The sequence below is a fragment of the Manis javanica genome, chromosome 7 (genome assembly GCF_040802235.1).
Source record: "Manis javanica isolate MJ-LG chromosome 7, MJ_LKY, whole genome shotgun sequence".
In the NCBI taxonomy this organism is placed as follows: domain Eukaryota; kingdom Metazoa; phylum Chordata; class Mammalia; order Pholidota; family Manidae; genus Manis; species Manis javanica.
Window position 1 is genome coordinate 73,297,444 of NC_133162.1, and position 24,143 is coordinate 73,321,586.

At 46.2% G+C, this 24,143-nt stretch overlaps 1 protein-coding gene and 1 non-coding gene across 4 annotated transcripts; both read left to right on the forward strand.

Moving 5' to 3' along the window:
• Positions 1–9,838: 9,838 nt before the first annotated feature.
• Positions 9,839–16,746, forward strand: FXYD4 (FXYD domain containing ion transport regulator 4). 3 transcript variants are annotated; one of them, XR_001855888.3, is made up of 10 exons: positions 9,839–9,962; positions 11,726–11,806; positions 12,812–12,915; positions 14,375–14,434; positions 15,020–15,052; positions 15,164–15,187; positions 15,857–15,931; positions 16,018–16,054; positions 16,325–16,448; positions 16,553–16,746. XR_001855888.3 is itself a non-coding variant. In XM_017677775.3 (10 exons), exons 4-10 carry the CDS (start codon positions 14,395–14,397, stop codon positions 16,570–16,572), a joined length of 267 nt encoding a protein of 88 aa, XP_017533264.1. In that variant the 5' UTR covers positions 9,839–9,962; positions 11,726–11,806; positions 12,812–12,915; positions 14,375–14,394; the 3' UTR covers positions 16,573–16,746. The 3 variants fall into 3 exon arrangements, 1 of the variants encoding a protein (XP_017533264.1); XR_001855889.3 differs by having other exon boundaries at positions 16,325–16,443; XM_017677775.3 differs by having other exon boundaries at positions 16,325–16,362.
• A 5,133-nt stretch (positions 16,747–21,879) lies between these two features.
• LOC140850640 (U2 spliceosomal RNA) lies at positions 21,880–22,070 on the forward strand. The gene has a single exon (XR_012133591.1). It is a non-coding gene; the product is annotated as a U2 spliceosomal RNA (small nuclear RNA).
• Positions 22,071–24,143: the final 2,073 nt, after the last annotated feature.

Below are 24,143 nucleotides of genomic sequence, written 5' to 3' on the forward strand. Positions count from 1 at the left end.
GCACAACTTACCTCCCAAAACAAACACCGCCTGCCCCGCAGCCTGAACACCCCTCCCACGGCCGGCCCCACCCACACCCGGGCCCCCTCGCCCACGGCCGGCCCCACGTCCCGGCCCCATTCACGTCGGATCCTCCCAAGTCCTGGTCGCGCTCCACTCCTCCGTGGGGCCTCCTCTACGTCTGTTCCCCACACCCGGGTCCCTCCACTACGGGCGGGACACACACTCTCTCCCCATCGAGACCCCTCCCATACTCCGTCCCGCTCCGAGACCCCTCCGTGCTCACAGTCCTCCACACACAACCAGGGCCATTTGCAAGGCCTCTGAAGTTGGTGGCAGCAATGTGGTTAACGAGCATCATCAATTCAAGGAATATTTAGGAGTGAGCACAGCACAGCAAAACATGAAATACCCTTAAGTCTTGCTGCTCATACATGAAAAGACCTGACAGAGATTTTCTGAAATTTGACACACCCAAAACTTCTACAAGACATTAGTAATAATACACTGTGAAGCTGAAAAGTTTTCTAAGCTATCATAAATTTTTTGTTTTACAGGAGTTGGTCGGTGCTAGAAGACTCACTTCCATTCTTTCTCACAGAAATTATTCAATTTTACATATTCTTTATGAAAGTATTCTAAGTCACTATCATACAAAGCAGTTGCTATGATTATGCAGTTGCTGTTGTTACTCGCAGACACTAGAACAGGGTCCTTTTAACACCTTGATTTAGGATTATGCAAGCAAGCCCTGCACTTCATTAGAGAAGTGAGGAAAAAGAACACTTTGATAGACCAAGGTGGGAGGCTTAAGAGAGCCCTGGCGAAGAATCAGGGTAGCTCCTATTATGGGGAACAAAAATGTTTACTCGTTAATTAGGTCACCTAGCATGAGCAGGGTTTCAATTAGCACATGTGCAACTGGATTACATACACACATGTATGTTGCAGGGTCATCTCATGTAGCATTAGCATATAAAATCTCCACCCAGGGGTGGGAAATATAGTATTGCAATAAGGAAAAGGCAACTATCAGACACCAAATTTTCCTTATGCGCAGGTCACAAGTTGTGTCTTGGTCTGTTGATTATCTGACCAAGCAGTCTCTAAATGTAGAACATTGTGGTTATAAAACTTGTTAAAACAATAGGTTGACATGAAAAACAAGATGTACTGGAGCCTTGTAGAGCCAGTGGTCCAAGTCACAAGGCATTTTGTCAGGACATAGGTATGTGGGGTTGGACTGGTTGCTCCATTTTCTTTTTTTTTTTTTACCTTTCTCAATACCAGTAAAGTTAATATTTTGACAGGCAATTTTTAAATGTATTTTTAAATGTGTTAACTTCTAAAATTTGCAATTTATTTGCTTTGTCATACCAGAAAAACAAGGGCTTTTACACGAACATGTTATGTTCATAATTTATTTATTCTCAGAACTTCCGGCCTGCAGTGTGGGGAGGGCTTCAGCTCCCACTTCTGGGATCTGCCCTTGCTTCTGTGCTCTGAGGAACATACCTTTGCATTGCTGCTTGGCACCATGTTTGCACAACTTCAGGTTCCCAAAGCAATGCCAACTGTTTTCTAGGGCAGGTGTACCAATTTAGAAAAGGAACTGAGACCCCTGCACCCCACTCTGCCCAAGCTTAGAAGCCTAGCAGATCTTAGTCACCCGGGATAAAAGGAGGAAACTCCACCCATCTCTGGCAGCAAAACTGGTTCTTCAAGTGCTCTGTGATGGAGGGAATGTCTTCAGTCCCTTACTGTGGAAAATCCCAATGCTGACTATTAGAAGTTAATATATGAATATTTTACTACTTATTAAGAGCTTGAAGGCAAATACTTCAAATTATACATCAAATTACAAGACGTTTTAATTTTACTTTACAAGAAAAAAGTTAAAATGGCTATTCAATTTTTAAAATATGATTCAGTTTCCATTTAAACTTCAACTTCTTCAGTAGTTCTTGTTTGGTATATGTTGCTTAGTGGTATTTGTTATTCTCTCTTGTAGTCTGATTGGAGCAGAATATAACACGAGCTTCCAAGTTTACTGGTAAAACTGTGTAACAAATGATTGCAAAATGTTGCAGTGTTTTTAAATTAGCTACTGCAGTAGAAACAACAAAGACTTTGTCAAACTAATTGCATCTGAGTCCAGATTTCAGGCAGCCACAAGCTCAATGTGTCCTGTAACAAACAAACCTCTGAAACTACTAGAACTAATATCTGAATTCAGCAAAGTTGCAGGATACAAAATTAATACACATAAATCTGTTGCTTTCCTATATACTAATGATGAACTAGCAGAAAGAGAAATCAAGAAAACAATTCCATTCACAATTGCATCAAAAAGAATAAAATACCTAGGAATAAACCTAACCAAGGAAGTGAAAGACCTATACCCTGAAAACTACATGACACCCTGTCAGTCCAGGGAAAGGAAATCCCGGGGCAAAATACCTCTAAAAACCAAAATCAGTCAAAGGGTGAAATAAAGTTTAAAACCCGTTTATTGCTCACAAACTGCAGTCCTAGTCCGTCTTTCTTCTCTGCTCCAGCAGCAACCACACTGGCCCTACCCCTCACCTCTCAGGTACCGATAAGCCCTCTGTTGCCCAGGTAATCACCCATTGATATGGAGATGACTTCTCCACCCCTGAGGAAAGATGCAAATGAACTAAAGCCATACTTCTTTCCACCTCTGAATGCTTTTTGATATGCAGATATACTAAAGCCAGGAGAGATATTCTGGAAATGTTACAATTTTACCCACACACTCTTAAGAGAAAGTAAAGGGGACACTAAGAAATGGAAACTCATCCCATGCTCTTGGGTAGGGAAGAATTAATATTGTCAAAATGGCCATCCTGCCTAAAGCAATCTACAGATTCAATGCAATCCCTATCAAAATACCAACAGCATTCTTCAATGAGCTGGAACAAATAGTTCTAAAATTTATATGGAACCACAAAAGACCCTGAATAGCCAAAGAAATCCTGAGAAGGAAGAATAAAGCAGGGGGATCTCGCTTCCCAACTTCAAGCTCTAATACAAAGCCACAGTAATCAAGACAATTTGGTACTGGCACAAGAACAGACCCATAGACCAGTGGAACAGAATAGAGAGTCCAGATATTAACCCAAACATATATGGTCAATTAATATATGATAAAGGAGCCATGGACATACAAGGGGGAAATGACAGTCTCTTCAACAAATGGTGCTGGCAAAACTGGACAGCTACATGTAAGAGAATGAAACTGGATCACTGTCTAACCCCATACACAAAAGTAAATTCAAAATGGATCAAAGACCTGAATGTAAGCCATGAAACCATAAAACTCTTAGAAAAAAACACAGGCAAAAATCTCTTGGACATAAACATGAGCAACTTCTTCAATGAACATATCTCCCTGGGCAAGGGAAACAAAAGCAAAAATGAACAAGTGGGACTATATCAAGCTGAAAAGCTTCTGTACAGCAAAGGATACCATCAGTAGAACAAAAAGGCATCCTGCAGTATGGGAGAATATATTCATAAATGACATATCCGATAAGGGGTTGACATCCAAAATATATAAAGAGCACATGCACCTCAACAAACAAAAGCAAATAATCCAATTAAAAAATGGGCAGAGGAGCTGAACAGACACTTCTCCAAAGAAGAAATTCAGATGGCCAACAGACACATGAAAAGATGCCCCACATCACTAATCATCAGAGAAATGCAAAATAAAACCACAATGAGATTTCACCTCACACAAGTTAGGATGGATGGCCAACATCCAAAAGACAAACAACAAATGTTGGTGAGGATGTGGAAAAAGGGGAACCCTCCTACACTGCTGGTGGGAATGTAAAATAGTTCAACCATTGTGGAAAGCAGTACAGAGGTTCCTCAAAAAACTCAAAATAGAAATACCATTTGACCCAGGAATTCCACTCCTAGGAATTTACCCTAAGAATGCAGCAGCCCAGTTTGAAAAAGACAGATGCACCCCTATGTTTATCACAGCACTATTTACAATAGCCAAGAAATGGAAGCAACCTAAGTGTCCATCAGTAGATGAATGGATAAAGAAGAGGTGGTACATATACACAATGGAATATTATTCAGCCATAAAAAGAAAGTAAATCCTACCATTTGCAACAACATGGATGGAGCTAGAGTGTATTATGCTCAGTGAAATAAGCCAGGCAGAGAAAGACAAGCATAAATGATTTCACTCATCTGTGGAGTATAAGAACAAAGAAAAACTGAAGGAACAAAACAGCAGCAGACTCACAGAACCCAAGAATGGACTAACAGTTACCAAAGGGAAAGGGACTGGGAAAGATGGGTGGGAAAGGAGGGATAAAAGGAATAAGGGGCATTACAATTAGCACACATAATGTAGGGGGGGGGGGACAGGGAAGGCAGTATAACAGAGAAGACAAGTAGTGATTCTATAACATCTTACTACGTTGATGGACAGTGACCGTAATGGGGTACATGGTGGGGACTTGACAATGGGGGGAGTCTAGTAACCATAATGTTGCTCATGTAATTGTACACTAATGATACCAAAATAAAGAAATAAAAACAAGCTTCTAGAAACTACTGACATTCATAGTCAGTCTATGCTAACAAAAAGAACTAAGACTGGCTTAAATGCAAACCCTTTCCAATCATAGTGCCTTTGGTCTCTTGAGCCATTGCTTTTAGTCTTTCAACTCTTAAGATTCAGTGCCAGTGAAAATATTCTTCTATTACTGCCAAATAAGTAAGTCTTTCCAGACACTTAATATTATTGTAAATAACTTATATATAGATCATTTAAAAATAAAATTCAAATGAGCAAATGTTAAAGATCATACTGACTTTATTCAATGACTATTGAATCAGGCAGCATCCCATCTAGCACATAGAAAAGAGCTCCAAAGGGCTGTACAAAATGACTTTTATAGGCAGAAGCAGTGTGAACAATTAAGTTGGACTAGCAAAAAGTAGATTGGTTGCAGCAAGGTCACCTTCCCTTAGAGGATGACGGGTTCTATCAGGCAGATCACCTCACTAGTGCTGGTCAGGTAGCTGCTGATTGAATGCTTTAAGATTTCATTTCTAGGATAGCGGAAACTAAATAACTCTCAGTTTGGTGATGTGGGGCTTAACATAAGTGACTCCATTTTGGGCTTGTCTTGTTTTTAGCAAGGTAAGGTCAATGGAGAGACATGTCTTGGAATGAGAGCCAGTTTCTAGATGAGAAACCCTTTTCATAAATTATGTTGTAATCTAAAATCTGAGTATGTATTTGTCTTTATTTGCCGGAGTCCAGCTCCAGCCGGGGGTTGTGAAGCCCAAAAGGATGAGACGGAGTTGGCGCATGGACAGACAGGACACAGAGTCAGATGGAGGTGGTCTCTCGACAAAGTGCCGATGACAGCTTTATTTATACCATTTTGCACAAGGATGTTATTATTTTTTATTGTTCTAATGATTAATTAGTATAGGCAGTTGATTAATAAGTATAGGCAAGCTTTTTTCTTTCTTCTTCTTTCTAATCTATTCATGGTTGGTCAAGTGTTAGACAGGTGATTGTTTTTCTGTTCCTTGACCAAAACTTTTCCTATCAACATGGACTCTATTGTGTTTTACGTTTCTATGCAACGCAGTTTCTAAGTAGTGCATGTGACCGTAGGAGCGTGCAGTATGTAGGAGCGACTATGGAGTCTATCAGCTCAGGGTGAAATACAGGTCACCTAGTGCCACAGTTAGCTAGGATTCTTTCCCACAAAAATATTCTTAGAGGCTTTAATAAATTTATAATCAATCTAAAATCATAAACTCATAACTTCATTATACACCCCTTTACAGGGCACAGTAGGCAGCAAACTACATTTCCCCTTCTTATCTACATTTCTCTTTCTTCTGTGTGGATACCAAAATCTCCCTGACATATGCTCCACAGGTCTCCATGACTCTACTACTGCAGGGACTAGTACTCTACTAGTACTCTACTAGTACTCTACTACTACTTACATGATGAACAATGCAAGGGCATTCATATAGAAACTGTTTCTGTTTTAACTACAAACCTTAAATATAAACAATCAAGTCAAATATGTATGATTATTTATTTGACTTTTATACTTTATATATGAATCTCACATTTTCTCCTTTACATTTCTAATAAAATGCTGAAGTAGTAGGTAGATGCAAGATATAGATAGAAAGCATGATTTCGTGCTGTAAGAAGGCAAGTGTAGATGATCAGGTCTGTGCCTATAGACTAAGTATTAATCCAGGCCGAACAAGGGCAACAAAACATCCACAGGTGTAGACAATTTCTCTCAAAACTGGGGGAGAGGGGGTGAGGTTCTAAGTCTCACCTCTGTTGGCCCCCATTTTCTCACCTGATGGCCCCCCTGCGACTGTGCCTGTCTTAGGTTGTTCCTCCCTTGAGGAATCTTACCTGTCTCTGGCTAACCAGCCATCTTACAGGGCCATACAGGGAGATGTAAAGCTGGTGAGAGAGAAGTAATATTCTTTGAAAAGGTTAGTTTTTCACTTCTTTGCAGATTTATGCTCCGTGGCTTCTATGCCCAGCACTTGTTTTGGGGTATGTTTACTTCCTGGAAAATTATGGTATTTGGTAATCTCACATATAAGGCACAAAGTTTAGTAAATGGCTGTAATTAGGAAAGAAGAAAAAAAACTATAGAAGTAGAAGAGGGAAGAAAACATGAGATGATTAAGTGTCAGACAGGGTTATTCCAATCTACATTCTCTCATAACTCTATTTCTAGAAAACTTTCCATCACTAATTTCACTAGCATTGTAATAATAAAAGGGGGGTATTCTCAATGAAAACGGGGTGGTCAATGTTTGACTAACTAACAGTAGGTTTCAGTATTCTATGCCAAGATCGCCATTTGGCCCCTGCATGTTCCAATCTTCAGGTGCACTGTCCTGAAAAGCTCCTGGGAAACTTACGTTCTCATCCTTTCCACACTGCTCAGTAAAGGTTAGTTAACCCTTAGCAAAAAATGCAGGTAAAAGCAAAGCCAATAGTATAATAGAAAAAGCAAAATCAAGGTGGGTAATAGGGGGAGCCAGCTGTGAAGGCCCCTGCTTTGTGGGGGGGGGGGGGGTCTTCCAGCCTGAGCTTTGCTACACAGCTTGAGTAGCATGGCTCCTGGCATCTATTGGCTACGTTTAACCAGAAAAGATTGGCAAAGGGAAAATGTAGGTACAAATGTTTTACCTATGACCAACTCTGATCTCCCAACCTAAGAAAGTTTTCTCTCTACCCAGTCACTCTCTGCATCTCAGCTGCTTTATGAGTCTTCACTACACCAATCAGTCTTGAAATATTACACCATCTATTTCTTTCTCCTACACTTTGTCCTCACCATTAGAGGTAGGAGCTTCCCATTACCTGTTTTACAACCCCTAGTTCCTGGAAAAGTGCCTGAACTGAAGTGAGATTCAAAATAAGTGTTCAATCAGTCAATAAGTATCAGGTAGTTTACATTAGAATGAAAATACTATGAAAACTTGTAAAATCAAATTGTAACTTATTAAATTAAAAAAGCATTGTACACAGAGTACATGTATAATGATACCAACTTTTCAGTTGCACCCTAGTTTTCACTACAATGTACTTATTGATGCAAAATATCTAAATATTATCTCCATAAAAATCACACACACATCCATGTACACGAAAGAAATATTTTTAAAATAATGTGTACAAACTCTGTGAGCATACTAAAAACCATTGAATTGTACACTTTAAATGTGAAAACTGTATGGTAGGTAAGTCATATATCAACAAAACTATTTTAAAATCACATTAAAAAATAAATCTTGTGCACAGTTTAATGTGGCGAGTAGTGGTTAAGAGCTGACTCAGGGCCTGCCAGTCACTTCCAGCTGTGTGGTCCAGCGTTTCATGTGACTTAGACTCACCTCATTTCTTTGTTCTTAAACTGGGGGATGGCAGTCCTCTCTGCAAAAGCTGCAGTGAGGATGGCATGAGTTCACACTGGGAAAGCAGCTCGCAGGTACCAAGCATTCGCTAACGCTGGTGGACAAAGCTGCTGGCACCCGGAATGAAGAGTGCTAATGCCCTTGAGGGGATCATAGCCTGAGGGGCAGACACACATCAATACACAGTCTCCACGTGCTGTGCTTGGTGGTGGCTTGTGTGATCGGGAAGATAAGGGGGCAACCTGAGATGGGAACTCTGAAATATTCATAGGCAGGGTGGGGTGGGGCAGGGAGACTTGGGGAAGCTGGGTTTCAGCGGCTCACCATTTAGGGCCCGCAGCGTGAAGCTAAGCCGCCTGTAGGGCGGAAGAAGCATTACAGAGCCCTAACAGAAGCGGGACGAAGAGGCGGACGAGAAAGGACGTCGCCGGACGTTTCAGTTGCGACCTGTCTCCGCTGCTCCCTTCTAAGCTCAGGCCACCCCCACTCTTTCAAGACGTCCTCACATGCAGAGCTAACAATGCCTCTTCCCGTGAAGCCCTCCAGAGCCGCCGTGCTGCTGGCTCTAGGGCCTCGCCGGGCGCCGCCGCCTCCTGCTGCTTCCCTCCGCAGCCCTCGGCTGGCTGGCTCGCCCGCTCCTCCCTGGCCGGCTCTGCTCACCAGCAGTGCTGTCCCTTCACCTCAGCTATCCCTCACAGATCTGAGGCCCCAGTTCCTCAAGACCAAGACCTCCAGAACACCGTGACACGCGGCAGTGGAAACGGATAAACGGAGGGACATAACCCCCACCAACCGGCCAAGTCCGGACCACAGCGCGATCCTACGGTAGGTGGGGAGCAGCGGCTGGATAGACGCTCTTTACGGCTGGAGCAACCCATCAGCGCGAAGAGGGGAGGGACCTATTTTGCGTGAAGAACTTCCAGCCCAAGGAGTGCCTGGGCGCTCTTTTCATAGGTGGCCTCACCCCAGGCCCCGCCTCAACGCCCGTTCCTTGGTGCTAATTGGCTGGAAGCCACCAAGGTCCTGCCCCAATTGGCTGTTTCTCGGCTCCTTGCCAAAGTAGAAAGCAGGAATAAGGAATGCTATCCAGGAAGGGACCTCCTAAGGTAGATGGGGTCTTGTTTGGGACCAGAATCGGCCAAAGGGAGCCGGGCGTTCTCCACAGACTCTCGAGGGGAGTGGCTGCCGCACAGATCCCTATATCCCTCTTCCTGAGACCCCCGTATCCCTCGTGCAGAAGGCTCTTAGACCCTGCTGCGCAAAGGGCCCCTCCTGCAGTCGCCCCACGCACGAGTCCGCAAGGACGAGTTGGGAGAAAGTGAGCCTTCGGTCTCTCACGGCCGCTACCCTCCAGAAGGCCATCCTTGCACTCTGTCTTACACCGCTGTCCTCCTGCCCTCAGTCTGGCACGCAAGTGAGCAGTCAAAGGGATGCCAGCTTTGAACATCCATCCCCCCGTTCTTCAAAGGAGTGCGCCCCAGTGTGTGGGCCGAGACGGGTAGGGGTCAGCATCCTGAGCGCATAGGGGCACCTGCGGAATATGCATGTGAGGGGCAGAAGGGCAGGGGGCCTCCTGGGGAAGACAGAGCACAGGCAGTAGGACCGGGTAGGTGTTCAGTATTTCTCATCGGATGAGACATGTAGACGACTGAGAGACGCCTCAGAGGACAGAAATAACCTCTGCCCTTCCTCTGGTTTTCTCACCAACGGGGTCTTTAACCTCCTCTACCAGATCCCTCAAAATAGACAATCTCAGCCCTCTACTGATGCCTGGGACACTCAGGCCAGGAAATTAGGAAAAAACACGTTGTGCTCCTACTATGTGCCAGGCAAGATACTAACTACTTCTTTTATTTTACACTCTGTTCCTCAGGGAAATTAATGGCTTTGAGGATGCAACCTATTGCTTCACAGAGCTATAGGTACTGTTTGGAGAAGGAGGAAAGCAGCTGTGGCAGTGACTGACAGGAGCAGAGGAGGGTGTCCTCGATGTGAGTGCTGATTTTCAGGCAGCCACTTTTGGCAAAAGACTTTCCTCCTTCCACAAGAGTCTTGTATCCTTTTGCAGCACTGAGCCCAGAAAGGGAAGGAAGAATTCAGAGCTGGATCTTGCAGTTTTCTCTCAACTTTTGATACTTTAGACTCTCATCTGCATCCACTCAAACCTGGCTGGCTGTCCATCACCCACTCCTCACAGTCTTTCATCACCTGAGGTTTGATTTCCCTGTAGGCCTCAGTTACTCAGGTCTCCCATTTGGTAGATAAGAAATCAAACCCAAACAGATGGCTCTTGGGGATTCTGGTGAGGAATACATGTCCAAGAAGCAGAGCAAGTGGCCAGCGCTCCTTGAAAGTGACTTCCTGAAAACAGCCTTCACTGCCAGTCCAGCCCCTCAGAAATCACACCTTGAGAGAGCAATCATTCTTTAACACTCCTAAGAAATGAAAGAACAGTTTAGTAAACACTTCTTAATACACAAAGCTTATGAAGCCTTCTACACTGTTTTGTTTAAAAGAACTGGGTTGGAGGGTGGGGGGATGGGTGAAATAGGTGAGGAGGTTAAAGAGCTATGAACTTCAAAATATAAAATAAATTAGTCATAGGAATGGAAGTACAGCACAGAGATTTTTTTTAATTTTATTAAGGTATTATTGATATACACTCTTATGAAGGTTTCACATGAAAAACAATGTGGTTACTACATTTACCCATATTATCGAGTCCCACCCATACCCCAATGCAGTCACTGTCCATCAGTGTAGTAAAATGCCACAGATTCACTGTTTGCCTTCTCTGTGCTACACTGTCTTCCCCGAGACCCCCCACACCATGTGTACTAAACATAATACCCCTCAATCCCCTTCTCCCTCCCTCCCCACCTGCCTTCCCACACCCCTTTGGTAACCACTAGTCCCTTCTTGGAGTCTGTGAGTCTGCTGCTATTTTGTTCCTTCAATTTTGCTGTGTTGTTATACTCCACAAATGAGGGAAATCATTTGGCACTTGTCTTTCTCTGCCTGGCTTATTTCACTGAGCATAATATCCTCCAGCTCCATCCATGTTATTGCAAATGGTAGCACAGAGAATTTAACCAATAATATAGTATCTTGGCATGGTAATGGGGTAAACACACTTACCACGGTGAGCATCTAGTAATGTATAAATTATTGAGTCACTATGTTGTATATCTGAAACCAGTGTAATATTGTATATCAACTCTATTCAATAATTATTTTTTTTAAAGAACTGGGTTTAATATCTAAGAAAATAAATTCATTAGCCTGGAAACTGACTTTTCACAACCTCCAATGTGAAAGGTGGCCTGCCATGAGTGCATGGCTAGCCTTTAGGGCCTCTCAGAGGGGACAGGCACAGTACTCAGCCATGGTGAACCTACACCTACAGCCAGCTTTCGCAAAAGGAGGAGATAAGTGACTTACCATTGTGTTTGCAGAAGTTACACACAAGTAGCTGGGCTGCCTTTGCCTGGTTCTGCCCCAGGCTCAACCTGCTGCAGAGCTCATCACGTGTACATCAGGGCCATTCCTGGCTACAGCAACTGCTCCTGTGAACCGAGCAGCATAATCAGTGTTAGCAGGCTGGGTTATGGTCCCCCCTGTATGGATGAGCAAACAGGCAGGAACAGGGTATGTCAGTTGCTCAAGTGCACATAGCAAATAACTAACAGAGCCTGGATTTGACTCCAAAGTAGTGCTTCTGAATCTTGAAGTTAACACACTTTCTTCCCACTAGATCTGAGAGGTATTCATTCTACAAATACATATTGAGGGCTGACCAAGCAGCAGCCCTGTGCTCCTGCCCCACACCTTGAAGGTAAGTCCTGTCGTTGCTCCATTTTAGAAGAGAGTAAACTTCAAGCCCAGAACAATGAAGGAGCCTGAGGTCACCAGCCAGGAAGTGGCAGGCTGGGCTTTAGATCTAGCTTTTCCTGGTGCCCGGGCCCCTGGTCTTAAACTCTGTGCAGAAACTGACTCTTGAAAGCAAGGGAGGGCCCTGGAAAGTTTTCAGGAGGAGAGGTGACATGTTTGCATTACGAATGCCCTCCCTTTCCCACTCCTGGATCCTCCCCGCCCTGCCTTTCATGGCTTTGTCCCATGCCCTGGTTCCCAGCACTGGGAGCCTCTGGTGGCATCTGGCCCTGGTTCAGTAATTTAGCAAAGATCTACCTGTTGTGGTTCATGACTGGGCATTGGGAATAGGGAGGCAAATCCTTGCCTTCCTGATCACCATCCAGTAGGAAAGGCAGGGGACAGAGAGGAATTAGGGAGGAGGATAGGAGTACAGAGGCCTGGGGTCATCCAGTGCCAAGGGCCCAGGCCAAAGGATATGGTAGGGTGAGGGGTGAAGAGAGTTTGGCCGGCTGCACATGAGGCAGCCAGGGGGGTCCGCAGAGGAAGGAGGCCTGCCAGCCCCAGCCCACCCTCTCGGTAAACACCCAGGTCAAGAGCAATGGGGCCACTGAGAAGATGGAGCCTCAAGGCCAGTCCCTGACTTCTCTCCCCAGCCTCCCCACAGGAGTCCTGGAACCCCCAGTGCTAGCACAACACAGAAACATCTTGCCACCTCCCAGCACCCCTCTGAGCGCCTTTTAGGATTAAAGCTAGCTAAAGAACCTGAAAGTCTACCTCCTCAAGAGAAGGGTCTGAGGCCTGGCCCATTCATCTCCCCACCACCACCTTGGCTCAGAGTGGGCCTGGGGCCCCCAGGAGCTCTTGTCCATGCTGGGAGTGGCAGGCCAGTGTCTCCTTACAGTACAGTGGAAAGAGAGAGCTGCAGGAATCTCTTGAGGAATCTGACCAGTTCTCTCTTGCCTGATAGTATTGTTGCCCTGGGTGGGGCCGCTGGGTTTAAAGAGCTGGAACCCGCCTGGATTTAACAGCCCCAACAGCCTTCTGAGACCTGTTCACAACGCTTGTTCACAGGTAAGCTCAGGAGAATGCTCCCAGGTGAGCAGGCTTTTGCTAGGACTTAGGGGCTGCTAGGTGGAGGGGTGGCCCAGAGTGGCACCCTGAGGAAGGGATGGTGGTGGGTGTTTGGGTATTCTCAGTTACAGGGTGTGTGTTTGGAGGTTTTGAGGATTGGAGGCTGCCTGCTCTGGGACCACTGTCATATGGACAGTCTGGGGTTGGAGGACACTGGCCAGCCTTTGGCTAAAAGATATGTAAAGTGGAGGAGTATCCTTCCTGATCCAGGGATCCCAGGGGAGTGGAAGCGGGTAGAGAGACAAGGATGAGTCCAAAGGAAAGCCAACAAACCTCCAAGTTCAGAAGCAGCGTGTTAATAGTCTCTCCCTTCTACAGCAAAAAAGACAAATGTATTTATGTATTTGTTTATTGTAATGTGTTTTGGTACTTACCACATGCTAGACACTATTCTTAGGCTTAATGTACAGTAACTCATTTAATTCAATCATAACCTTTTGAGATTAGTATTATTATAATTATTCTAGTTTTACAGGACACTGAAGGACAGAGAGGTTGAGTAACCCGTTGAGTCACACAGCTTGTTAGTAGCTAAAAGACGATTAGAGTTCCAGCCAGCTGGCCTAGCAGATTATAACAGTGTGTCCGTGTTAATAACACATTATAACACTGACAATCCCATGCTGCCTACAGCCAACGACATACAGGAAGCTGGAAGGGATCCTATCTCAAGGACACAGCCACCTCAGGGACCAGTAAACAGGGACAAGGATAGTTCCCACCCTAAAGAGAAGAAAGGACTAATGTCCCACCCACCAGGCCATTTCCTGCCAATGGCACTCTGCATTCTGAGAGTGGGAACTGGGGGTGCCTGGAACAGGGTTTGTGGCTCAGGCTGGGTAGGGCCGGGGCTGCACTGGGCTGGGGCTGGGGGGTGGCTCTCACCCACCCCTCCTGCCTTGCCCTTCCCCTGCTCAGCTGCTCATTCCTCAGCACAGCTCAGCTCAGCTCAGCCCTGGTTGCACCTTCTGTGGAGGCTATCTAGAAATCCAGCCTGACTGCCCCAGGCCCAGACCTTTGGGAACAATAGCTCAGGGCCTCAACACAGATAGTCCTTTGGGGTTAGGAAAGCAGGTGTCAAAGCCTGAGTCAGGACAGAGCACTGCTCACCTGACCGTGGTCAGACATTTGATTACAAAGATTTTAACAAAGGCTTTTATGGCACTTACTGTGTGCAGGCACTGTTCTGAGCATCTAACTAGTATTAACTCAGTCCATATAACTCTATAAGGCATTATATTATCTTCAGGTGAGGAAAACAGAAATTAGTAACTTTCCCAAGATCTCCCCATAAGCAAGCTCACCCTTGGGATCTATGCTCTGGCTTTCACCACCAAGTCCTGTGAGCCTGGGGGAGGGCCGTCTGACCCCAGTACATCCCACCCTCTGTCTCCTGCAGCCCTGTTCTGCAGCTGTGTCATGGAGAAAGTGACCCAGGGCCTTCTCCTCATGCTGGTTGGTAAGTTCTGCCAGAGACAACCCTGCTGCCAACTCCCCCCACCCAGCTATGTAGTAAAAACCAGGGCATCATCTCCCAAAGAGGGCCTGATGTCACATAATGTGTTTTCATTTAAAGTGTCAATTTAAAGAGAAACATAAAGGAAATAATAGTACAGGTAGGAAGTCAGTATTACACAAATATCCTGAATAACTAAACTTTGGAAAACTGTAACCATCTGTTGGCATGAAAAGAAAAGCCCTCCCTATTTCTTCAGGAGGCAAAGCATTAGCCAGTGTCTGCGTAGGATGCTTCTCAGGAGAGGGTAAAAAAATACAACACACCATCCCAAGTGCAAGGGGGAAAAACAAGAAGCCTAGAAATAGCAGGAACGCCTGTGAGTTGGGGGTCAAAGGCCATGGGGTGGGAGACAAAATTCCAGGGCTGTTGAGAGCTGGTGAAAGTGTAAGGAAGGGAACTGGCGACCCCAGGGTAACCCCAACAAAGCTGGCGATCTGTGCCCCTTTAGGCTAGGGTCCTGCCTGCTGATTCATTCTGAGACCAATGCCATGAATTAACTTCCAGTCTCCCTGCTTTCCCCCTCAGGCCTGCCTGCCTTCGAAGCCAATAACCTGATTGGTGAGTGAGGCCCCAAACTGCCCTGCTCCTGCGCCCCACAGTCTCCTGAGACTCCACATCCTGCCTCCTGGTTCTAGTCTTTAGCCTTCTCTTTTTGCCTCTTTCCTGCAGATAAAGACAGTCCCTTCTTCTATGGTAAGAGCTGATGTTCCTCACCCCGTGCCCCTACCCTTGCTTGTCCTGACCTCTTTGCTAGAGGTTGATGTGGAGTGAAGCGGAGCCCCGTGTAGACAGAGGACCTGAGGTGGTGGGGAAAGAAGGGTAGGGTGGGGCTGGGACTGGGGGAGTCAGCGTGGTAGATGAAAAGAACAGAAGGCCAATGTGCAACGTAGTCTTGGGGAGATCATTCCAGCAAGGAGGGAAGGTGCCCACCCCACCGGGTACTTGGGAAGACTTCTGGGGAGGGGCTGGAGGTGCTAGTGTCCTTCCTTCCACTCACTCACTCACCTTCCCCAGTGCTGGCTGCTTGCTGCCCTAAGTTCCCAGAAGCAACTTTCCTCTTCCTCTGACTGGCCCTGCCCTCCATCATCCCTGCATGTGCCCATGTCTACAGGGCTCCAGCTCAAATACCACCAGAGAAGCCTTCCTTGATCATCCTTCAAACCTCTTTGTGCCCTTCCGTGTGCTTCTTCCCAGTGCTTGTTCCTACCAGCTATTTTACACTGTGTCTGTCCATGTACTAGCTTGTCTTTTTTGCTGCCTGGAATGTAAGGGCTCTGCAGAAGCAGGTGTTCACAAATACTTTTTGAATGAGTGAGCAGAGTGGAGGCAGGCTGGTGCCAGCTCGCTCTCATGCTCCCCCAGATTGGGAAGGCCTACAGCTGGGCGGGATGATCTGCGCAGGGCTCCTGTGCATCGCTGGAATCGTTTTTGCCCTAAGTGAGCAGTGGGCCTGGTGAGGGGGTGAGGAGCAGGGGTGAGAAGGGTGGCCCGGGTTCTCTGCTAACCATTTCTTTCTCTTACAGGTGGCAAATGCAGATGCAAGTACAACCAGAAGCAGAGGTGAGACAGGGCTCTGTTATGTGCACCTCCAGCTAAGCAGCACATTTTGGGGTAAACTCCTACAATTTGGAGAAAGAGATGAGCCCCTTGGCTGCTCCCTGGGTTTGTACTGGCATTTGTTACTGACAGATGATCAGCCCTGTTGGACCCCAAATCAGGGGAGGTCCTTGGTATTGTTTAAAGTGACAGTGGGAGAATAGAAAGGAGGGATACCCTCTGGAGGACACCAGGACAGGTCCACAGATGCTAATCTGATGCATTCTTTTTCAGTTCCCAACCTGAAAAAGCTGTTCCACTCATCACTCCAGGTGAAACAGGCTCCTGAGTGCTTCCAGGCACTCAGGCAGGGTGCCCACAGAATTGGAGAGCTAATAAATATTATAGTGCATGTAAGGTAGGGCTGTCCTGAGCCAGCACAGCCTTGGGGTCCACCGAGGCTGAGGGGTTGTCTGTGTAAAGACTGTGTCTGTGAGGACCTGGCCTCCATTCTCTCCTCAGGCTGTACCAGTACCTGCTGAGCACAGGACCAGCTGTGTGGCACTCTGGGCACCAGCTCCCATGCTGTTTTCCTCTCTACTTGAGGGCCTTACTTTCCATGGCACCCTTTCTCTCCAAGGGTGGGCCCTTAGGCTCCCTTTGGACTGGGAGGCTGTCACAAAGTTTATCTCAGGATTAAACTGGTCTACTCCTCCCTCCTGTAGTCTTGTCACCTTCTTGGGGTCTGGTCAGGGATAGGCAGGCTGGGCTGGGACTCTGACATTTTACAGGAAAACCCAGGCCCTGGAGGGGTGGAGGGAAAGCAGGGGGTCCCATAGATTGTTAATGCTTCCTGTAGTCACGGCTCTTCTGAGTGAGGCCCACTCCCTGCATGCCCCCCACTTTTGAGAACCCAATAATGATCTCCTGTCCCCTGCCTCTCTCAATGTTATATCAAAGGATATTACAATTTCTGCACCTTGCCTAGAGACCCTGAAGTCCCAAAGACCCACCTACCCATGACATCCTGTAACCTAGAAGATTCCCAGTGGTTCACCTTCTCACAGACCCCATCTGAGTGCTATCACTCACATGCTCAGGAAATGCAGCAACTCCTTCACTGACCCTCCCCAGTGAAATGTTGTATAACCCTCAGATTGACCTATGGACCCTGCCCCAACCCTAGGTCATCCTAATTTGACCACTATAAGCTATATCCCCAAAGCCCCACACAGTGCATTTTAGAACCAAAAAACATCCGTGCAAATCCAGTTCCTTCAGTATGTCCACCGTTAACCCTGAAACGGCCCCCTTGCAAGGTCTCTGCATGCTCGGGTAGGGGTGGGGAAGTGCCTCTCCCACCTCAGCTGCCAGTCTGTTGGGCAGCTTTCCCCTCTGGCCAACCTCCAACCTCCAGCCAGGGACCCTGGGGTGGAGGCAGGCCGGGTAGCAGAGGCTGGCCGGGTCCCTGCCAGCCAGTGGCTCACAATCTAGATATGGGTCAGGGCTGATGCACTGGCACCTGTCTCGTTGTTGCTTCAAACCAGCCCTCCAGTGGTGCAGTGTTTTAAGCCCACTGTCCCACCCCTCTCTCCCGTCTTCAGGGTAGTGCCAAATCGGATGGAAAGTACACAGTGCCCCGGGCATGAGGTCCCCTGACTTGGGAGCTTGGGTCAGGATGCCAGTGCAGGGGAGTCTGGGGCTGGCGCACCCTCGTGCACAGCGCTTCTGGGCCCTGAGGTCCAAATATGAGGTTCCTAGAACTGCTCAGGGCCCTGTAGTGGGGCGAGTGGAGATTCCAAGGCAGACCCGGAGCTGCAGTAGGAGCTCCAAGAGTCTGAGCGGGACCGACACCTGGCTGGAAGGGCAGCCGCTGTCCAAGCAGAAACGGGTGCGGCAAGGAGCCGGGGCTGGGCGCGGCGCCCTTCACCAGCCGGGAAAGATCCTGCAGGGCCGTTTAGGCCTTAGGACCCCGAGCCCGAGACGCGAGGCGAAGGAACTAGAGCGAGGGTGCCGCTTCGGCAGGGGTGCACAGGCGGCGGTGGGCGACGCGGTCAGATGGGAAGACACTGCGCGGAATCCTCAAAGCTGCTGGTGGAAGCGGCCGGCCGCGTAAACGCTTTTTCTGGTAGCGGGGACCCTGGCCTTCACGCTTTCTGAGGACTGGTGGTAAGTCAGCGTTGGCCAACGCGGACAGAGATGACGGAAAAACGCAGGTGCGACCGCTACGCCAAGAACCTCTGTCTGCGCCTGCGATGGGAGTCAGTAGCGCGCCGCGCAGCCGCATGGCGGCCGCCTGGGCCTGGGCCTGCGCGGGCGGGGCACCTGGGCGGGGCAGCGGTGTCCGCTCCCCTCTTCCGGCCTGGGCGGGCTGGTATAGCTACGTGCGCGGGAGCGGGCGGTGATGGGTTGCGTTGGAGAGAGTGAGAGTGGGCTCGGCCTGGGGAGGCAGTGCGGCGGTTCGCGGAGCGGGGCTGGCAGGCACGGAAGCGGTCGTGCCGGAGGGCCCCTTCTTGCGTGTTTTACAGCCGCTTTCTAACTGCGAGCCTTGGGTCTTTGGCCTCACGAGCTGTGGGAAGCGCCACTGGGTGAAATCCCATTGGTCAGCAGGGAGCCCATTCTTGCCTGGTGGTTTAGTCACTGTCACTCCAGAATTGCCTTGGGTTCTGTGAGCGACCACTTCTGGTGAGGGGCCCCAGGACCCTCACACCCTCATCAGTGAGCCTAGCCGTTTAGTCGCCAGGCAGTGCCTGTGGTTCAGGAGATTCAGCTAACTGGGGTTGGCCGAAGGACGCACGGAGGCCGTCTGGGAGTCCGGGGGGGCGGGCGGGAGGTTAAGGCTGCGAGGGCCGCGCAGGATGGATGCGTTACCTGGGAGGTGGGTGCTGGGCCCTGGCCATAGGCTGTTGCTTCCCAAGGGAAACGAGCTCACCTCTCTACTGGAGCAGGAAAGGTAGCCTTGGGATGAGAAGAGACGGTCCAGGTTTCCCTGTGTGGTATTGCTGTACTGAGCCCCTTTCCTGGGCCCATTTCTTCTTGGGAGTGGGATGGCTTTAGTAACATTCCCACCTTTTGTTCATCTTTTCCCGGATGACAGGGTGTCCAGGAAAAAACAGAGGAAGCAAAAGGTAATTTCCACTTCATTGAACACTTGAGGTACAACACTTCACACATGCTAATTCAATTTTCCCAGCAGCGTATGAGACGGGGACCGGTGTTCCCTCTTGTGTAAGAGATGGCGAAGGCTCTCAGAGGCTCTCGCAGGCAGCCTTGCTCCTGAGCCATGTTTCTGATGGACTGGGGGGCTACGTGGTCTTTATGGTGTTGATCACCATCTGAGAGAGAATCCAGTGACTGACTGCCTGCTTGGGGACTGTTATTTCCTTCTCCCCTTTTTTATTTAAGCAATATATATTTTTTTCTGATTGCAAACATCTTTCATGCTCATTATAGAAAACGAATATTACAGAGGTATCTCACTTGAAGGTAAACCAATTTCTAACGCACTACCCAGAAATAATCAAGATTAAAACTTTAATATAAGATTCTGTAATTCTATATATATTTCTATAGTTCTTGAGATCCAGCCAAGTTATTACATGAATCAATATTTCATTATTTTGTATTGCTGAGCAGTAGTCCCAGAGAGTGCTTTTAAAATAAGGGCCTACTAACTTTAGAAAAAGTAAGGTTTATTCTAAGACTGCAGGCTTGAAAATACTGTAGTGTTTGTTTCCCAGAAGGTAGTAGCATGTTACCCTTGATTTTTGTGCAAAATACAATAAAATCCAGATAATAAGTAAGAGTTAACAGCTAACACGAGGGAGTGTGACCAGGGCAGTCTGGTTTATTTTAGGTTCTGTGCCTGGCTCTAGAGAGATTTCCTACTCAAGTCTCAACCTAGCCATCAGAGAACATTCTTAAGGCAGGGTCAGATCAACTCTGTTCAAAATGCACTGATGATACCATATTTATCTGATCAAAAAATCCTAACATGGCCTATTGGTCCTATGTCTCATTCTGACCCTATGTCTGATCATCAATGCTCCAGCCTCACCACTGTGCTCTCCTACATTCAGCCTACCTCCTGGATGTTGCCTGAACCCACCGGTGGGTGCAGCCTTAGCCTTACACCACCACACTTGCCTGCCACTGCTGGACATTGTCCCAATTTCCTCAGCATCCCTCAATCACCAGTTCCTTCCTTTTGGGCCCTTTACAGGACTCTGGTCCACTGTACACCTGTACCACCAACACTCTACTTCGCACTGTTTACAGCTTCTCTTCATATTCAGACCTAGTTCACATACTACTTATATATTTTTTAACTATAAAATTTTATCATACTACTTATAGTTTCCTGATTTATTTGTTGTGGTCTCCTCTACCAGAATGTAAATTCAAGTTGGAACCTGCACAGTACATTGAGTATGTATTGACCATTTTGCCCCAAAAGATGATAACAGCTCCAGGGTCTTAAAAGTTATCCTATGCCTACAATTTGGGTACACCGTATCTGGTATTCCAGCAAAAGTAGCCAGGCATAAAAGACAAGTTGAGATTGGATAGACAACATAAACACAGAGAAAGAAGATGCAGATGTTGGAATGATCAGACCAAGACTAAAATAACTGATCAGTATGTTCAGGGAATAAGATGGCATATGGAGATTTTCAGAAAAAAAATGAACCTATGTATTGTGGGTTAAATTGTGCACTTCAGAAGGGTATGTTCAAGTCCTAGCCCCCAGTACCTGAGACTGTGACCTTATTTGGAAATTGGGTCTTTTCAGATAAAATTATTTTAGGATGAATTCATATTTGAGAAGATTAGGTGGGTGCTAATCCAATGATTGGTGTCCTTAACAGAGGAGAAAAATTTGGACACAGAAGGCCATGTGACAACAGAAGCAGAGATGGGAACAACGCAGCGGCAAGCCAAAGATTGCTGTCAACCATCACAGCCAGGAAGAGGCCAGGAGGGATTCTTCCTTGGCCACCTCAGAGAGAGCATGGTTTTGACAGCATCTTGATTTTGACTTTTTGCCTCCAAAACTGAGAAAATTAATTTTTTTACATGATGTAAAAAAAAAATGGGAATTTTGGAGCTAAAAGTTCTTAACTGAATTTAAGAACATGACTATATTTTACAAAAACTTAGCTGAAGAGAATGACTGAATTGGGAGATAGATAATATGGAATATCAAGATAATATAAGAAGGAAAATGCATTAAATAAAACTCAGCATTTACTAATGATTGAGAAAAGCTTATACTGAAACTGAAATAAATAGAAATTCTCCTAATTTTCTAAAGGGTATAGAACCAAAAAACAATCAGTATTTAAATGGAGGAATAATGAAAGCTTTTTCTCTGAAATTGGGAATAAGAAAAGGTGCACTCTGACCCCTACTTTGTTCAGCATCACATTTTTTTTAGAATGTTCAAACTGATAACTCAAATTGATGTTATATATAAGCCTTGTGGCTCTTTCCTCACTTATTTTACTTAGCATAAGCATCACATTTTCTAATAAAAAATAAGAACAGGCAACAAGGCAAGAAAATAAGTACATAAGGATTAAGAATAAACTAATAAAATTGTCATTACTTGGAAATGACATGATTTAGAAAATCCAAAGACTACATTTAAATTGGCATAGATAATTTAGTGAATTTAGCAAGGCCACAAAGGTCAATATAAAAAATCTGTAGTATTTGTTAAAAAAATTCTAGTATTTCTAGTCCCAGCAACAAACTTTCAGCAAATAAGACACCATCTGAAATACAAAGTACCTAGAAACAAATCTAATGAAATATGTGCAAGAATGTTTATACAAAAACTAAAAACCATCGCTTCTTGGCCTTTTGGCTAAGATCAAGTGTAGTATCTGTTCTTATCAGTTTAATATATGATACGTCCTCTATCCGAGGACAATATATTAAATGGATTTTTGGAGCAGGGAGATGGAATAGGAGCTTGCTCCGTCCACTCCACGCATCGACCTGGTATTGCAGTACTTCCGGGAACGGTGCACCAAAAAAAAAAAAAACAAAAAAAAAAAACTAAAAACCAAACAATCCCTTAAAAAAGCTTGTGACTTGATACACCTGTCAATACCCAGGAGCATGAGGGTGGACTGAGCACAGTGAGGTCAGCAGCTCCAGAAACTGCTTTATGAGTAACAAATAGCTCTCTGCTGTATACACATGGCCGTGATTCATCACATGCAGTGAGCTGAGACTTGTTTGAGACTTGTGAGAGACACCACACAAAACCACAGAAGAATTTATGACCATAGATACCATTCTGTCCTTTGTAGCAGATGGTAGGGCAGCTTGCAGAACCCCTGCAGCCCTCTGGTCACCTTATAATTGAGTAGGAGCAGTATTTTCAAGTGTAAAGTAAGCCTTATCGAAAATCCAAAATGTCCTACCAAAAACCCAGCCTCTTTCTTAGTGATGCAATATCTTGACTTTCACTTTGGAGGAAATGTCCCAGTCCTGCCCAAGGCCAGAGGTTGGCAAACGTTTCCTGCAGACTCTGATAGTAAATGTGTCAAAGTATGTTAGGCTTTGTGGGCCATGTGGTCTCTGATGAAACTACCCATCTCTCTGTCAATATAAGCATAAGAGTAGCCACAGACAAACCATAAACAAATGGGCATGGCTGTGTACCAAGAAAACATTATTTACAAAAATAGGCCAGGCTTGACCCATGAACCATAGTTTGTTGCCCCCTGCCCTAGACTACTGGACCTTAAAAACTTCAGGGCATGGCAGAACCTTGAATGCTTCCTCTCTCCAGCACACCTGTCTTCCTAGGGCATCCAGACTACTTGCTGATTCCTTTCCACCAAGTCCAATGTCACCAGTGTAGTAGATCATGATCAGTCTCTTCAGACTACTGTAACAGACAGCACAGCCCTGGAGAAACAGGAAATGTGTCCTGATGGATGTGAGGAGGTCACGTCTTTTAACCTCCTAATTTGAAGAGAACATAGTCGACAGGGCAGGAGTTTCTCCCCAGTGTCGGAGGCTTGTTGGTCTACATGGGGAGATGCTACATTAAGCAATGAACTGTCATCTGGGCAACTACCCAGCTGTTGCAGGTTGTCTGCTATCATCTACCAAAATCCATCTGCTATTTGCTGGTACCAGACAAGCAAATTAAAAGGGCACATACTTGTCTTTTTAAAGTCTTCAAGTGTAGCCCTAACATCAGATGTAGCACATGCACTGTAACATATACATCTCTTTGTCCACTGTCTTGGATGGGGAATGCCCTTTAAGAGGTTCCTCTTGACCTTTCCTACTATTATGGCTCTTAACTTCATAAGCCCGGGACCCAGTGTGGGGGCTCTGTTAACTGTCTAAGGTACCCCTTCTTCCTGATTCACTTAGGGAGATAACCTGAGAGGTCTGCAAACCTGTTTGATATGGCGAGATTTGGCCAGGGAATCCATTTATTGCCCGCCTTCCTATGATGCCATTCTAACACAATGACATTTTTAATCCCTGGTATGTGTCAGACCAGATCCCATATCCAACAGCACTTAAGACTTAGATCATTTTCTTCCCCTGGCCTTAAAGGGGAAGTTTTAGACTGTTAGAATTGTCGCAATGCTGTCAGGCCCTTCCTGCACTTTCATCAATGGTTTCTGGGTCTGAGACACAGCTCGGTTCTGGAAATAAATACAAGATCCTGATTTTCAATGAGCTTTCTGCTCACTTAGCCAGAGTAGGAGCTGGGAACAGAGTGCTGACAGACCTCATAGCTGTGCCTATATGTGGCCCCTGGTCTCTGGCCATACAGAGGCCTGTTAGCCTTTGCCACAGATCTGGAAGGTGAATCCCCTTACTCCCTTTGGGCTTTACTGCCCATTTTGACAGCTGATTGCCACAACCTGATCTGGTCTCTATTCTGTAGGTTTTTTAAAAATTAAGGTATCATTGATATACTTTTATGAAGGTTTCACATGAAAAACATTGTGGTTACATTCACCCATACTATCAAGTCCCCCATGCACCCCATTGAAGTCACTGTTCATCAGTGTAGTAAGATGTCCTGGAATCCTTTTATCCCTACTTCCTCCTATGGCCAATCCTGGCTGAT

Excerpts from the sequence above, each read along its gene's own strand:
- FXYD4 (XM_017677775.3), top strand. The coding sequence starts at position 14,395 with ATGGAGAAAGTGACCCAGGGCCTTCTCCTCATGCTGGTTG. Across the intron at positions 16,055-16,324 it reads AAGTACAACCAGAAGCAGAG|TTCCCAACCTGAAAAAGCTG; the intron begins GTGAGACAGGGC and ends ATTCTTTTTCAG. Across the intron at positions 16,363-16,552 it reads TGTTCCACTCATCACTCCAG|GCTGTACCAGTACCTGCTGA; the intron begins GTGAAACAGGCT and ends TTCTCTCCTCAG.